Source organism: Sander vitreus, chromosome 1 (genome assembly GCF_031162955.1).
Source record: "Sander vitreus isolate 19-12246 chromosome 1, sanVit1, whole genome shotgun sequence".
NCBI classification, from domain to species: Eukaryota; Metazoa; Chordata; class Actinopteri; order Perciformes; family Percidae; genus Sander; species Sander vitreus.
The window spans coordinates 29,762,806-29,779,532 of record NC_135855.1 but is presented as its reverse complement, the minus strand read 5'-3'; the positions used below and the strand labels follow the sequence as shown (position 1 = coordinate 29,779,532).

The 16,727-nt window shown below is 41.6% G+C and overlaps 2 protein-coding genes across 2 annotated transcripts in view; both read right to left on the bottom strand.

Moving 5' to 3' along the window:
* tln2a (talin 2a) overlaps nt 1-9,942 on the bottom strand; it is a 93,060-nt gene extending 83,118 nt beyond the window's left edge. The window contains exon 1 of the mRNA XM_078251936.1: nt 9,845-9,942. The gene's annotated coding sequence lies outside the window, so the exon portion shown is untranslated. The remainder of the gene's footprint in view (nt 1-9,844) is intronic.
* A 3,148-nt stretch (nt 9,943-13,090) lies between these two features.
* ddx28 (DEAD (Asp-Glu-Ala-Asp) box polypeptide 28) lies at nt 13,091-15,607 on the bottom strand. Its single transcript, XM_078251925.1, has one exon. It carries the CDS (start codon nt 15,405-15,407, stop codon nt 13,716-13,718), a length of 1,692 nt encoding a protein of 563 aa, XP_078108051.1. The 5' UTR covers nt 15,408-15,607; the 3' UTR covers nt 13,091-13,715.
* Nucleotides 15,608-16,727: the final 1,120 nt, after the last annotated feature.

Here is a 16,727-nt window from a genome sequence, read left to right as displayed (position 1 = left end):
AAATAAATAAACTAATCCGGCTCCTCTGGCACCACCTACAGCCTGTAGATGCACCAATCATGGCCAGGGCCTTAAAAAGCCTTAAAAAGAAAAAGGAGCAAATGTTTACAGCTCTACATAGCAGAGTACACCATGTCTGAGTGGTGTTTCGTCTTCTTCTTTCTGTCCCCATTTTCTACTCTGAAAGGCCTGGCAGCACTCCCGTGTACTCTCCCTTAACTAATAAACAAAGAATGGTTTCCCTTATATAGCTCTGTCTATTCAAACTCTACAACCTCCACAGGCAACATCAGCAGCTTGCAGGGAGCTGGGGAGTGCAAGCAAGTCTGTTCCAGACAAAGACATTTCAGTCAAGGGATGGAGCGCCGTCGGTATGATTGGAACAGTCATACATTAAGTGCCACTTTAAGTGCTATTTCGGGTGCTATCCAGGTTGGATATTTCAGAGAGGGCTGCAAAGTGAGACACATCCAACACAAAACTATTTGGAAAAAAAGTGCCAAAAAAAAAAAGGAAACTGACAACACATTTTCTTAAAAAAAGAAAACCATTAGGTTCATGGACTACGATAATTTCCAAATAGCATCACAGGAGAGATGATAGATGAAGCTCATCCTGCCAGTTCAAAGTATGTGTTAAAACCTTTTGACCTGCTTGTGTTCAAGTGTCACTATGTGTGATGGTGCCATATTTATCAACATGCACTTTGCACCATGATACACTGTATGACAAAGGAGACAATCCAATACTAACCACTGTGAATAAAACAGGAAAAGCACAAAGCACTACAAAAAAAAAAAAAATAGAGAACCAGCAAGCATCTGTCAGATCTGTCATGTCAGATCTTTATGGGCTTTAAGCAAACACTGACATCCAGCTGAACTGTCTTGTCAGAGAACAACTTACTTTGTACTTTTCAGCTAATCATTTTCAATTATCAGGCAAAATGATGACTTAAACAAATTCAGTTACAGGGAATCACAAAATCTTTATTAAAAGTCTTGCAATTGCAGGTGATACCCGACTGACACATTTGAATAACTTAATTAGCTTAAGCACGGTGGCATAACATTTTGTATATGAAGATCAGTTTGTATATGAAGATCAGTCAGGGAGTACTAAACAGTTGTGTAACAATATCTTCCGTGGCTCTGGACAAAGCTTTTCAGTGATATCATTAGGGTTATCTCAAATGGAAAGACTGTTTCTACAAAAAGATGGCTTTGAGTATGAAAGACAAGGGTAACTGTTTACCCTTACCATAAACCGTTTACTAAAGCGGCAGTCACACCACAAAGACAGGTGGAGTTGGAAGCTTGGTGACATAGTGACAATTCGCGGGGCTAGTTGGTGAACTGCCATAGCTGGTGATGCTAACCGTTAACGTTCTAGTGGGCCCAGCCGAGCTAGTGCTGGGCAGTCACAATATCCCTCAGAGCGTGTCTCTATTTTCTCTCTACTGTTCCGTTTACGTCCACTGGTATTTTGTTCATTCTACACACCATTTTGTTCAATAGAAGATTATTGAAGGGGAAACAAAGCTCTCTCGTTAGCTTAGCTGGGTCGCAAACACAATAAGTTCACACAGTTTTTTCAAAAGACGTATTTGTACACACTCCTATTTCATAACCAAGTGATACAAGACTAAATGAAGTGCTACCCTGGATTACAACAATCTGTTCATCACGATTGCATATCCAGGATATTTTGTCCTTTCTATTCTGCAACACTGTGACCATTTCAGCCCTTCTGCCAGCAGGTTGGCCTTATACAGCGAGGTCACTACCCATGCAAGTTAGCTACCAAACATTTGTAGCAAGAATTTATCCTTATGAGAAAACCAAGAATAGATGCCCCAGGCTGCAGGAGGGCTGCGGAGGAGCAAAGGGGTGGGATACATTTCCAGCACTCCCAGAATGTTCACTCACCCCTGCTCAACAAAGCTCCGAGCTGCTCCGCAGTCACTTCCCGGGGAATTCCAACACAGGATAAATTTTCACAAACCACAGCGTCACAGAGACAAAAATAATTTGATGAGTGATACGAATGTTGAAATTTGTCAACAAAAAACAAACATGTTGACTAATGTGAACACCATTTGTTCATGACTTTGGGAATAGATACAGTTACAGCCAAGTGCTGAGGGAGCTTCAAAGCAGCAGAGGAAAACTTAGATGCAGCCATGCTTGCTCTCATCTTTAAAATATAAGGACGGGTCTAAAGCTTTCATTGGCAGAATCATCAAAGCAAGCTGTATGCGCCCATCTCCTTCTTTTAATTTTGGTTGCAGATGCAGTTGATATCCTGTCTCGTTCAAATGCCAAGCCTCATTTTTCCTTCTCTCACGATATGTGGGTTTAGACTAGAACACTTTTTTTTCTTTTCTTTTTTTTTTTTAAAGTCAACTTGCACTGGTGTTTACCTCCACACATTGTTTTCAGGTTCAATCTGCAGTACTTGGAGCGACACATGCAAGCACACTTGGATAGGATACCAAAAATAACCACAACAAGTAGCATTTGGCATCAAGTAGTCCACTTAGTGAATCTAAAGTAAAGCACTTTGCTCGGAAGCACTTGTTGCGGTGGAGAGAGTGTTCCTGTACGTGGTTCTGGGGAAGCAAACCAGCAATCTCTATGGTATGGGGATGCTTCCGAAATCTTTAGGCAACTACTGCATTTCCTGGGCCCAGTTTTTCAAAAAATGTAATCTGGATCAAATTGATCCGGATTTGGAAATCCCATATTTTGCTATCCAGGATCACCTGATCCATCTTACTTTTATGCCAGTTTTTTAAAGGAACATTGGATTGGATCACTGTGATCCAAATACCATATTTCAGGATTACCAAATCCTGTTTACCAGAGCCTTAAATGGAACCAACAGTGTAGCCTACTGCCTTAGCAAAGAATAACCGGTAGGCAAAATACCGGTGGCCACAAATAGCCATTGTTGGTTTTAATTTTAAGAAACAGAAACACTAATAAACAGAAACGTTTGTTTACCATATCTCATTAGATGTGACATGGCTTCATATATGCTTCAAATATGAAGAAATGCATCAGTAAACATTGATTTTGTGATCATTCACTTAAAAATGTGATTTTATTTGGTTCGAAAAATCACAACTGAGGTATCAGGATACCTTTTTTTTTTTATCAAATAGATCATGAATCGAGTTCAAAGTTTTGAAAAACCCAAAGGGTAGGTTTGATCCAGATCAAACGTAGGATCGGATTACATGCTCCGATCTTAGTTCGGAATCCCTCTTTTGTTTTTGAAAAACCCATTTCCAAGATTTGATCCAATCCGGGATCCGAAATCCCACTGGATTACTTTGGAAAAACTGGGCCCTGGTTACTTTCACAAGCTCAAATAGCCCCCCCCAGCTAAAGAAAAAATAATTTTACTACCCAAGCAATAGAAGTATTAATAAGGAATCCCAAGTGAAATGTACATGGTGTCATATAGTAACCTGGTGTACAAGGGTGCTTGGCCACACGTGGTTTCGTGCAAAACAGCCAATGTACACTCTGTTCACAGCGCGGTGTGCTTATGTACTGGGAGCAGCAGACACCTGATTAGGTTACATTTCTGCCCTGGTGACTAAGAAGCATGAACCTTGAGGTGGCAACCATGGCAGCAGGGATTTTTGCCATGAGATGCACTCCAGTAATAGCTGAAGAGCTCAGCTGCAACCTGAAACACATTTCAGAGCAGATCCACTTTCAGCCAGGAGTCGAGATGACGGTTCGCTTTGGCCAAAACTCAAGATCATTTTGAAATGAACCTGGAGGAGTAGTTGATGTTTGTGCAACTTCATGTCCTGGCTGATTTCCTCAATTTATGTAACCAATAAGCTCAGATCATGACGAGCCAAAGCTACATGTTGCAGCGGTCCCACAGGAAAAAGACAAAACAGACGAATCTAACATGTATCAAAGGGTATAAACAAACTCCACCAAAAAGAGTATTTTAGCGTACTAGTGCAATATTAGCATAATGGTAAGGAAAGGGAAATGGCAACGTCAACACAGATCCAGCTGTAACAGATCCCATGACGAGCAGTTCTGGGAAGCTAGTAAAAACACTTAAATTCAGTCATAGCTGGTATTCATTTCAAAGTTCCAAACTTAACCTGGAGGTCTTCACCTTATTTCACCACAGGGAAGTTTCAAGTTTCGTATCATATTTAACCTGGCGTTATCTACTGGAGATTGATAATCTGATGGATACATAACATGGTACAGACACAACTCTTAAGCCCTCTTGAAACATATTATATTTATTATTATTATTTTTTAGCACAAACGGACAATCACTGCATTGAAAATGGAAGCTCTAATCTGTGGTGAAACGGTGAATTCTCAGCTCAAGTCACCAAACAAAATATTCATAGCCCATACAAGCTACATAACACTATGAAACAATATGCAAAATTGTCCACCAATCGCAATCCATTACAATACGTAAACATAATGTGGTCATGAAATTGTCATGCTCTCCTATTGAGGTTACAGTTTAAATTAACAACTCCATTCAATATGCCTACTAAGTAGTAGGCAGCATGAGTTTTCATCCCCCATCACTATGACAACCATACTGGTTCCTGCTGCTCCAGGCTGCTCAGCATGACCAAAATGTTGTATTTTAAAAGCCAGATTGGGGGGGTCCACTGACTTACATCACAGCACACACAGACCCACATATGCAGACTGCTGCAGGGCACTGGCTGCTCCGACAGACTGCTCCTCTTGAAACGCACTCCACGTTTAATTATAGACCGAAAAAAAAAAAAAAAACACAGCCAACATTTCCTATCCTTGAGTCATACGGAGTATTTAAAACCAATCAATTAGCAAAGCCACTTGTTCAGAAATAGTTTTTCGTGTTACACTGTACTGGGTTATATTTGTGATGCAATGCACATTGGATGGTGGACTGAGTGGGAGGCAGGCATACCAGAGCTTAGTGGGAGGTGGTGAAAAAAACAGAAAGTAGATGGGACGTGCCAAAAAGAGAGCCTCTGCTGCATCCATCCAACAATGACCAGCATTCAGGACTCATACATGACAACGTTAACACGAAAAAAACTTTAGTTGCATGCTTCACCGCTGATGGGCGGGATGGACAAAATGTCATCATAAATGGCAACAATCTTTACAAACACGTGCTTCAATCTCTTCACTGATGGTCATTTCATTATCGATATTACGGCTGCATTTGTTGTACATTATTTCTTGTTCATTTGATCTTTACATAAATAAAGCTTGGCTCAAAACTGTGACCCTTGAAAGTTTTGTCAACCAGCCACCTGTTGTTAATTATAACCCTTCCCTTCTTATATAAGTTTGGGGCTAGGACAAAGGAGCATGGAAAGTGATTCAACATGTTTTCTGCCTGAATCTGAGTATGGTAAATACGTAAGTAACTGTTAACTTATTTAACTAGTAAATAAGTACTGTACATCTGGAAGGGGCAGGCGCAGGGGCCCTCTTTCTAACCGGAAGCCCTGCTTTGAATCTTGTGATTAGACTCTTATGTTTAAGGTTACGCATGCCTTGGCTTGGTCACAACAAAGTGTGAAATTCTGTGATATTAATTTGAACTAGGCCAGACCTTCCTCTGCATCCATTCAGACCTTCTCCCCCCCCTCACACTGCAGAACTCCATGTATTAGGAATATAGCATTCCTAAAATGTGTTAGCTACTATATGTAAAGGCATTAAACTATGCAAACTGCAGTTAGTAAAAAAATACTGCCACTCAACTGTAGTATGAAAGTTGTTGAGCAGCTAATTTGTGACGAAAACAACTGGCTTATCGGTTTACAGTGCAATCAAACAAACATTGTAGGTATGTGCAGGTAGGCAAATTGAATCAGGGCAGGAACAGCAGACTCCGCCCACCAACAATAAAAACTAATGTATAGAAAGGTATTTACAGAATATAAATACATTGACTGGCAATTACATGTGTGCGTCAAGGGATTGACTGCAACGGTTTCCTAAATCCGCAATAATCGTAATCATATTTTCCACTCCATCACCAAGAGTGAGGGAAGTAAGGAAGGGAAAAGGCAAATGGCAACACGTCAGTATCACTGAAGAACCCATCCCACATACTGGGAATAAAATAAATGCTAAATTATACCATGGACCCTGCATGGCTAACATATACTTCATCATGGAGAGGGCAAGTTTGCTCATTCAAGAGGGCACATCATGATGCCCAAGCATGGAGTCTTAAAAGAAGAGGGTAGCTGAGGAGAAAGGAGGTAGAGAGGCTCATCAGCTGCCAGAAATCCAAAGCCAGTATGCATCATGCTTCTAAATATGAATGCTGCAAACTAGGGGTGTGCAAAGATAATATATTATATATTTTTTTATTTTTTTTTTAAATTGTATATCTACTGCAATCACATGGAAAAGTAACTACATTTACATACTGTGAATCGTTTTTTGAATCGAAAATCGATTTTGAATCGAATCTTGAGCCTAAAAAAACCCCCAATAGAATCGTGACATTTTCTGAATCATGCACCCCTACTGCAAACCAGGCTATCCTGGCTGAACCTATTCACTACATTTCTCACTATTAAAAAAAACTTAATTGTCATCTTCCACTCCAGGTCAAGAGCAGCTGCAATCGGACATACAATAGATGTGATCACGCTTGCATGAGGTCATCATTCAGCCTTTTAAAAAACGCCCCCTGCTAATTAATGTACAATACCACAAACATGCAGGCAAAATGTTCTAATGATTGTCTAATCGTTTAATCACATATAACCATTATTAGTCAAATAAACTAAGCTATGGCAATTATATTTGCCCTCAGCTTTTGGTTGCCAATTTGGCAGCTGATGTCTAGTTACCAACCTGGCAACCACTTCCAAACATTTGTTTCAGGCTCTGAGATCCATAAAAAACAAACAAGGAATGAGTTCCTAACTGGGAGCTGAACTGGGAAACAAGCAGAGCAGACACTAATTCTTCAAAAAAGGTACTGCTGATAGTCAGAGATTTTGCTGTCAAAGCCTTTAGCAAATGTAATTTAAGCAGCTCTGTACAGCTCAAATTCTGTCCCCTACACTCCCGCTTTCTTCCACCTGCTTGAAAAAAGCCTCTCGTCACTGCAGCTTTGGCATAAAAAGGCACACAGATCACAAGCTTATAGTATTTCCTCTCTCTTGGACCAGCACTTACAGTTCTTGCAGAAAATGTTATTAAAATGAACTGCACTTGCTGACTGTACCCCACAACTCTGAATGACACTTCCTGTACGCATAGCAGAGCTACCTGGCTGAGCATGAGCAGCAAACTGTTGGCTCCCTTCCCATGGCCCAGTGCATTAACATTTATGCCTCTTGAGATTAAAGTGTCATTATGGGTTGCTTATTATTTCCTCTCTATGGTTACTGGTGACTGACAGCAACAGTCTGTTTTCATGCAGAACAAAAGTAGTCAATAAATTAGCCATGTGCTGCTGATGAGTGATGAGATTGGCCTTGAAGGTCTTTCCAAGCTAGAAGGACATTGCGATCGAAAGTTAGTCCCCAAAGGTTGTGAAACGAGCTGCAGGACTTTGGAAATCAGTCAATTGTTTGCTTTGGTATCTTTATGTTAGAGGTTTCAATTGCAACAGGGCTACGGACTGTAGGTTAGGCTGGAACAGTCAGCATATATTGATTTTAAGTTCTTCCATTCACTTAAAAGCATAGTTGCTTTCAGCTTTCATTACGTGCTGATTCAGACATCATTTCCTGAAGATTCACACTGCTTCTCATTTCCTGTCACTGATTTCAGCACTAAATAACTGAACAGCTACACAGTATAAATAACTGAACAGCTACACCGTAAAGAGTGTAATTGTTGATCACTCTGCTTTGAAAAGATTGGTTTCAAACTACCATTAGCATAATGAACGCATAAACACATTCTCCGAAAGGTCAGTGCAGTTGCTAATATAATGAAAAAGCTTTTGACTGCTGCTTTTAAGTTAGGATAGCCAGATAGAGTTTGGTCAGTTTGATAAATGGTCGGTGCCGTTGCTGGTGGCAGAGCCGCATACTAAGCAGCAGCAGCAGCAGCTGATAGTAACAGTTAACTGTGAGGCTTGCGAAAATGACATTTTCACAGAGATGAAACAGAAGCATAACTGATCAGTGGCTGGTGGGCCTGGCTCATTAGACGAGAGCTGCCATTTTGAAAGGACAGATTTTAACATTGGGCAACTTGAGGGGATGGGATGACATTCTCGTGCTTCTGTAATTTTCCTCACACCTTTAGTAACCATAGATTTTTGGAGAAAATCTATTTAATAACTGCACAACCATTCCCATGAGTAATGCTGTCCTAACACCCAAATGGATCTCATCAGACAGACTGGTGTTAGAGAGAGAGAGACACTTTAGGGGGCGATTTGCCCATTAAACTGCCACAGAAACTCACTTGCACATCGCAGGCATATCTTGCTCCACCGGTGGCACCTCTCATATTACCTGTCATGTCTCCCTACTAACCAGCTCACAGTTCCACACAGGGCACTGCCGTGCTGAAATTCATCGGCTGCTGCTCATTGAACCACTCATTGCAATACCAGTATGGAGTGTTATTGATCCATGAGCACAAACTTCAACACATAAACAAGTAATCATTCAACTCAATTCCTTACCAAATAGAAGAAGAGAAGGAGAAGACGTGCAAATAGGAGGAGACACAAATGCAAATAGGACACATTGGAAACACATGAGATTCCCTGCAAAAATAATAGATATAGCATTTGATTGATATGGCTACTTGTGCGAATGGCAGACTATCAGAGCCTTGTCTTTCTATGAAGGGGTGTGGCAGCTAAGCCGACACTGGCAGCCATCCCCACAATGCATGCAATACAACCTGGAAGGATAGCTGCTGCTGCAGAGAAGTCATATATTCTACATGTCCGTATTACATTATTTTTTTTCTAATGCTCCTCTCATTGTCACCTTGACCGTAGCAACCACATGCACCTAGCGGTGAAAAAAAAAAAAAAAACATGCTGGAAAAAAAACGCCCACGGCTGATAACATGGGTTCCCCTGCAAGCTGCTGTGGTGAAGCTAGAATGTGTGGGTTCTCCTTTCACGAGCTAGTTCTTTAACACACAGCAGCCACGCGTTTTACACAGGTGGCTGCCGCTGCCCTTTAATGTGCGCGTGTCAGATATGGCATTATTGACGACATGTATAATTAAAACAAAAGTTACAAACTGTGGCATTAGTGGCAACTTGGATGTGATAGTAACTTAACATGGCGGAGGCTGGTTTTCCCTGGTCAGTGCAATGTGACCAGCCCCTGTGTGAACTCTCCATGCCTCTTTGACTCTGCACAGTGCACACCCACCACACAACCAAACCTCCGTTGTCCACGCTCTGAATCCTACGGCTTAAAAAAAAAAGAAAAAAAAACAGCTTTGCCAAAAGAAATCCTCACCGGGTCACCCCCTGCAGCAGCCCAGTTTTCTGTGAAGTCGCCCAAACCAAACCGATGCCACTGGAGAAGTCGACAATTTTAAAAAGCTCTACAAGTTTCGTTGATTTAAATGAGCGTCGCAGCCTCTGAAACACAACTTAGGCTATAGCATCGATCCATTCAAAACGCCGGAGAAACCGAAATGTAGCCTAATGCAGTGACACAGAGAGGCTCCCTTCCAGCCGGCTGGGACTCACGCCGGGCTCGCACACACACAGCGTGCGGGTTTTATTATAAAGATTTGGTCGGAGAGAAGGTCAGACAGATCTCTACGTCTGCTGCGGGGGAGATGGGCAGCAGAATAAGCCGATTACAGCGTTGTAAACCTACCTTCAGATCCTCTACTGGGGCATTTCAAGCAAGTCAGCCCTGAGAAGATGCACATTAGCAGACAGTCCCGCTGCTCAGCAGTAAAATATCCTCCGTGTTGAGAGAATTTTCCAAGTGGCTGGACAGTGTGTGAGCAGCGGCACGGCGTGTGTGTGTGTGTAAATGGGGAGGGGGGAGATCCTACGGTGGGGCAAAGAGGAAATGCGTCATTATTAATAGACCAAACACTTTGTAGTCCACCTATATACGCCCCAGTTGTCCACGGAGACTACAAATGGGGCTACATGAAGTGATATTTATTTATATTTGAAAAATAGCTTATTTAGGGTATTGTGTGATGTGGGATACTTTTAAGAGCAATTACCTCACTTGAAGGCCTATATGTTTTTCATTAGTAATGATTCAATGAGACATGTTTATTAGGCTATTATTAGTTGGGCCCGGATTATCATGTTACATAAATAAATGCCCTTTGAGTATTGGTTTAAAGCCAAAAACTAAAGAAAGAACTCCCTTTGAACGGCATGCAAACATCCCAACCTGCTCAAATATAGGCTACTCTTGTTTGTTTTACTGTAGGCTGGGCGGTGAGAACCTGTGACCTCGAACCAGCCAACTTTATCCTTTTCCCTGGCTTTGTCCAACAAACCAGGATCCCATTTTCCAGATTAAAGATCCCCTCCTGAGATGTTTTAGCTCATATAAAAATACTCTGCTTGGAATATATAGTGCCCGATATGGTTTTTCCACAGAAAAGTTCAATTAACTAGTTCAAAATGACTAAAACCTTAGTTGCATATTGGACCACGAGTGGCTGCTAAACTATTTGTAATGTTACAAAATCATTTTTGTACGTACACTTTAAACTGAGATACAGTTTTTCTACTTAGATAAATGTGGGAAAAGCCTTTGAGTGTCAAACTCTACACATCAATATACACAGTGAAGGTCAAACATACAAGTAAAGGAACAATAAGAAACACATTTGCGATTGGTGGCGGGGGCAAAAAGAGCAAACCAAGGCCAAGAGGCCAAGCCATCCTGATTTTTAGTCCCTGGGTCAAGCTCCAAAAACTCAGGACCTTATATTTCCCATGATTCAGTTCTCTAGCATCTTGGATCTGTGTTCCTGGAAAATGCCCACATCTTTCAAACTCCACACACCCTGTTTGTAACACAGGCTTTCTGTTATGAATTTGTCATCTCAAAGCTCAAGCTGAAATAACCCTGATGACATCACTATGACCTCATTAGGGTCATTTTTTTCAAACTTCATAAACCACCCACAGAGCCACAAAAGACATTAAACAAGGCTGCAAAAGTATTCCTTGTATTAAGTAAACGGATCACGTGTGAAATCGGTGGAGTGGCCCTTTAAGGCTATAGAGCTATGGTCTAAAATTATTTTAGCCATGAAATACTTAATGCGGGGCCCAGCAACTACCTGGAAGTGGGACATTTGATAGTTTATTATTTTTGTTGGGGTCTGTTGAGGTGAGGCAAGACAGAAATATAAAGTGAGGGATTGGAGGCATTTGCTCCACATGCTATAAGTGGACACGGGGTCCTTGTTGTCAGGGTACAGTTGGGTGAAATGTGAACCTATAGGGGGGTTGACCTGAGCTGGAGCAGGACAATCTCAGCTAGATTCCAGACATTCTGATGGAAGCCCCTTGTTACGGTCAGAGCCATTAACACGTCTGTCCGTCTGTCTGCTTCTTATAATCTCTATACTTCAACAAACACTTCAGCTTCAATCATCAGGTATGTCATCTGTCCATAATTCATGTAAAAACTAAAAAAAGTTATTTAAAACAACACCTACTGAACCAAAATAAAATAAAAAATCAGGGCCACAGGAAAAGTTGTTACCTTTGAAATAAGATCCCAAAGACTTTCTTTACTCTGGCATTTTTTTGTGTTGACTTTTGCGGTTTCCTTTCAACAAGCACCCACAGGTGTAGAAAAGGGGGGGGGGGGGGATCCTTTCAAGTACAGTGGACCTACCCCATCAACAGTAGAGATGTCAGTTTTTGGCCTCTGTTCACCTTGCCTAGAGATTAACGATTACTGCTGTAGCTTGATGAAGTGTTTCTGTACTGCAAACATGAAAGGTACTGGAACCTTTCAGAAACTAGCAGGTGGGCTTGTGACTGTTTCCAATAAGTTAGTGAGCATGTGCCAAGTTCATTGTATTGAGCACCAAAATCTGTATACATGTTTTGGGTTTTGACCCACCACCTCTGCAGCTAATGTACATAAGATGAAATCAGACAAATGCCACCACCTGGTGGCTAAACACATGCAGTACATATTACAGAAAAAAAAAAAAAAAAAACACAATTGTATTTAGAGGTTATATCAGAATAGGTTTACATGGTTGAGTTTTCAAAAAACACCATATTTTAGTTGTACTGCACACCGCTGCAGCTCCTCTTTTCACCCTGTGTGTTGAGCTCTCTGTTTTAGCTACAGAGTGAGGCATCTCACTTCTGTTCAATCTTTGTTGGGAGTCGCACATGCTCAGTAGCTAGGTCAGCACTGCTAGTTAGTTAGTTGCAGAGTATGAGGGCGTGCCACGCTAGCAGCTAGGCGAGCATTGTAACGTGTGTTACAAAGTGACGCATGTTCGTCGCGGAAGTAAAGGCTGGACTACAACAGAGCTGTTTGGAGCAGTTTGTGAATAGTGTTTTCTGTTGGAGATGGTAAGTCCCTTTGGGGTGGACTTTGGGCTTTTTTCACTTTGTAAACCTATAAAATGTGCACAAAAAAGCTATATAACACAATAAAGGAAAGGGAAAAAGCCAAAAAGCATAACACAAGCACGATAAGAACAGATCTCCAGAGAATTTAGGATTTGTCCACATGACAATATCAATCAATCAATGTAAGACTTATTTTAAAAAGTCTTAAAAAAGGTTGTAAGAGACAGATAAAAGTAAATGTATTTTGCTTCTTATTCAGAGTGCTTTGTTGCAATGTTCTGTACTGTAGCTTATGTTAATACCATACCCTGGATAGTATTTGGTTAGGTGTGGTGAAAAAGCCAAAAGGTTGTATTTGAAAACATCTACAGCAATGTCTTGTAGTGACTCACAAACCAGGTCAATTTATGTTTTCAGTATTTGAGAGGAGAAGATCCTCCAACAGATGCCACAACATGGCCAACACACCTTTGACAATAGAGATAGGCTGAAGAAAATCATGTTTTTGTTAGAAAAATAAATAAAAAAAGTGAGAAGAATATGCATGAAACTAATTTTTACTTTAAAGTTCAAGCATTTTTAACAAAAATACAGCATCAGTTGATTGAAATACTGTAATACGTATATTAAGTCTAAATAAGCAATTTACATCAGGAAATATAGGCCTTAATGAACATTTTTTGACACTGGAAAAATTTTATTTGGACAGAGCACACCTCCATATTCCCATTAATATCATGCTTTATGTTAGTGCTTTTAAATATCAGAAGTAAGAACTTAGACCAGAACTAAGCAATTTCAGGTTGTAGCTTGGCAAAATAACACAATTTGTCACTTTCATTAATCTCCCTTTCACTTTATCCCAGTTGGGAATGTGTGAATGAAAGTAGGGAAAACAAATCTCACATGTTTTAGTAGAATTTCCATTCCCTGTACGATCAACCATAAGTTGCCAATTTAATAAGTTACTTTTTTTAAGTCATAGTGGCCAAAGAAAAACAGCCTACTGTAATTCTGTTTCAAAACAAATCTGGCCTACCATTTCTGCTGACAATGTTTTGTACATTTAGAGTTTGTCATCCCGACACAACACGTACAGTAACGTGTCCCACCAGAAGCTTTTCAACTTGCAAACATACCCACAAAAAAAACAAAAAAAAACACACCTACTCCTCTGCCTCTACTACTTTGGGTTTTGGCTCACGTATATTAGATTCCATCCCTGGCAAACTACTTCTCCTACGTGCAGCAATCTCAATATTTTGCACCAGCTCCACATCCCAGGGATGAGTGACAAAGCTGAGCACCTCCCCATCCTCCACCCCTCCTGCCCTCCCCACTCTCCCTGCCCTGTGGATGTAGTCTGTGTGGGATTCCGGGCAGTCATAGTTGACAACCAAGCGCACTCGGGATGTGTCCAGGCCACGTGATGCAATGTCTGTGCATATCAGCACATCTACCAGGCCCTTCTGGAAGGAGTGGAAGATTCCTGAACGCACAGCAGCAGGCATCTCCCCTTGCAGACGCGCGTGCTGCACCCCCATCTCGTCCAGCGAGTACCCCAGCCAGTTGACGGTGGGAGACTTGTTGCAGAACACCAGAGCCGCACCCCCTCCTTTTTCCTGTTGGAGAAGCTTCAGGGATTGGTGAAGTTCCAGGACCTTGTCAGCACCCTTCACCTTCAGAAACGTCTGCTTGACATGTGGCATGAGGAAATGCAGCATCTTGCTCTTGATCACCACCATGCTGCCAAGGTCTGTCACCTGGCTGAGCACTTCCCCGACACCTCCAGGGAAGGTGGCCCCCACCACCAGCAGCTGGGCTTTATGGCCTGGGCCTCGGGTTTCCTTGGGATCACTAGCAATGTTGGTGTGGAGCAGGATGTTCTCCAGCATGTCCGAGAAGCTGGGGTCGAACATGGTGTCAGCCTCGTCCACCACAAAGAAGCTCAGCTCGCTCAAGTCCACGAAGCGTCTCTGCAGGGCCTTGACCAGAGCACCTGGCGTGGCCACTAAAATATCCGGATGATTCTTCTTGACGACCGCCTTGATGTATCCTACACCCTGTCCACCACCCACAGTCCTGGCCAGCAAGCCTAACGGAGCACACAGAGTCCTGGACACAGCCGCCACTTGCTCAGCTAGCTCTCTGGAAGGCACAAGAACCACAGCGCAGATCTTGTGTGCGCTCCCGGCGTACATCTCCGATTTCTTCTCAGCTTGCAGCCTGTGAACAACAGGCAGGAGGTAACTCAGTGTTTTGCCACTGCCCGTCTCCGCAGCACAGAGAATGTTGTGACCTTTCAGTGCCTTTGGGATGGTCTGCAGCTGTACAGTGGTGGGATGGGTAATGTGGAGCTTGTCCAAAGCTTCCACCAGCTCCTTGCAGATATGGAGGTTATTAAACGTCGGCGATTCAACATCCTCATTCTGATTATCAACAACAAAAGGTGCAAAGGTCTGGATGTTGTTGATGGTGAAATAGTCACCGAACGATTTGTTATGTTTCCAGCCTTTCGAGCAGAGATTGGGCTGCTCGAACTTTCCAAGAGTGTATCCCGCCGATTGGTTCAGATCAGGATCCTTGCTCTGAATCAGGAGCTTGCCGGCTTTGATGGTGTTGATCTTGTTTTTGCCTCGAGTCTGTTTTGCATTTTCAATGTGCTTCTGCATGTAGCGAGGAATACGAATGACTGTCTCTTCTGGCGTAGCTGCTGTTCGACAAAAGCGAGTCTGACTGACAGAACAATGAACACGACAGCAGGCCGACACTTTAATAAACTCACCACAGTAAACTCCACTTGAGCAGAGAGCTCGCGACGCAGCCGAAGCTAAATAGCCGACCTTCACAGAGTGCATGTTGGTGTTGAGCTGGCTCGCTATACCTGCTAAGATCAGCCGACAAGGATTAAATCGCAAATAAAGGACTGAACCAAGAAGACGAGACCAGTTCTGTGCACTGGGAATCTTTAAAAGTCACGTTGAATGTTCAAAAACACAGTCAATCTGTTAACATCCTGTTTCCCTTGACAGTGGTATCGCCATGCTTTATTGGCGAATGTTGATGATGTCAAGAGGATGTGGACTGATGACGTATTTGAGAAAAGCAACCTCAGTGAATCTTGTTTTCACAATTTATTCACAATCGGCAACAAAAGCAAATATAAAACTATAAACGTCGATGTAAAACAATAATAAAATCCAAGAATCCACGACAATTATATAAACAATAAATTGTGAATACATTCATTAAACAAATTAAATAAACATATCATAAATGCAACATATAACGTTTTGAAAGCCTTTTTGTTAACAAAATATGTACTAATCACACAATTACACAATAATGGCATTTTCAGAAAATCCGATCACATAGATCACATATCTATATAATATTTGGTTAATAATATTGTTAAGTTTACAATGGAGGCTATAATTATTTCTATATAAATAAATATATTCGGCATTAAAGAAAGTTTGTAAAAAAATATGTAGTTTTGAACAGAAAACCAATTGACCATCCCCAGACAAGTGTTCTTTTCCAGCCTGATCACTGTGTTCATTCTGTAGGCCTACATGTATGTCTGTTCTAATGGTAACTCCATCAGCTGGTCACTGACAGTGAATTAGCACTGCCTGCAGTATAGTAATGCCTGAGATTGTGATAGATTATAGAATGGTGAGAAAGAGCCCTGTCATTGACACAACAGTGACTGTCAATAACTGTCCACATGACTCTGAGCTCTGGTCAATCCTCTTCAGAAAAGACCAAGCCTAGGTAGTGTAATGCATTTGTATTCATCTGGGATATTGCCAAAGAAAGCAGATCCACATTTTATCTGATTATTGGTAAACAACTTATTCATCTTTTCAAGTGTATCAACATAGTAATGTGTACACTTATACTTAGAGGCATACTTTATGTGCCTGCCACAGGGTTCTTAGGGGGATAATCTTGTGTTGCTGCTTAACACTGAGTGTAAACTAATACAACGGAGACTAATCTAACCAGGCATGCACAATCACTAAACCTCTTTGGGGCTCTTGATGCTATTTCTTTTTCTTTAAATGCTGACCATAGCTGTTTAAATGGGCTGATCCCCTTCTTAGGAAGCAAATACTTCAACCAAACACAGAAACACTAGGATTGTATCCCTGAGGTGCCTGACAACCTTCGCC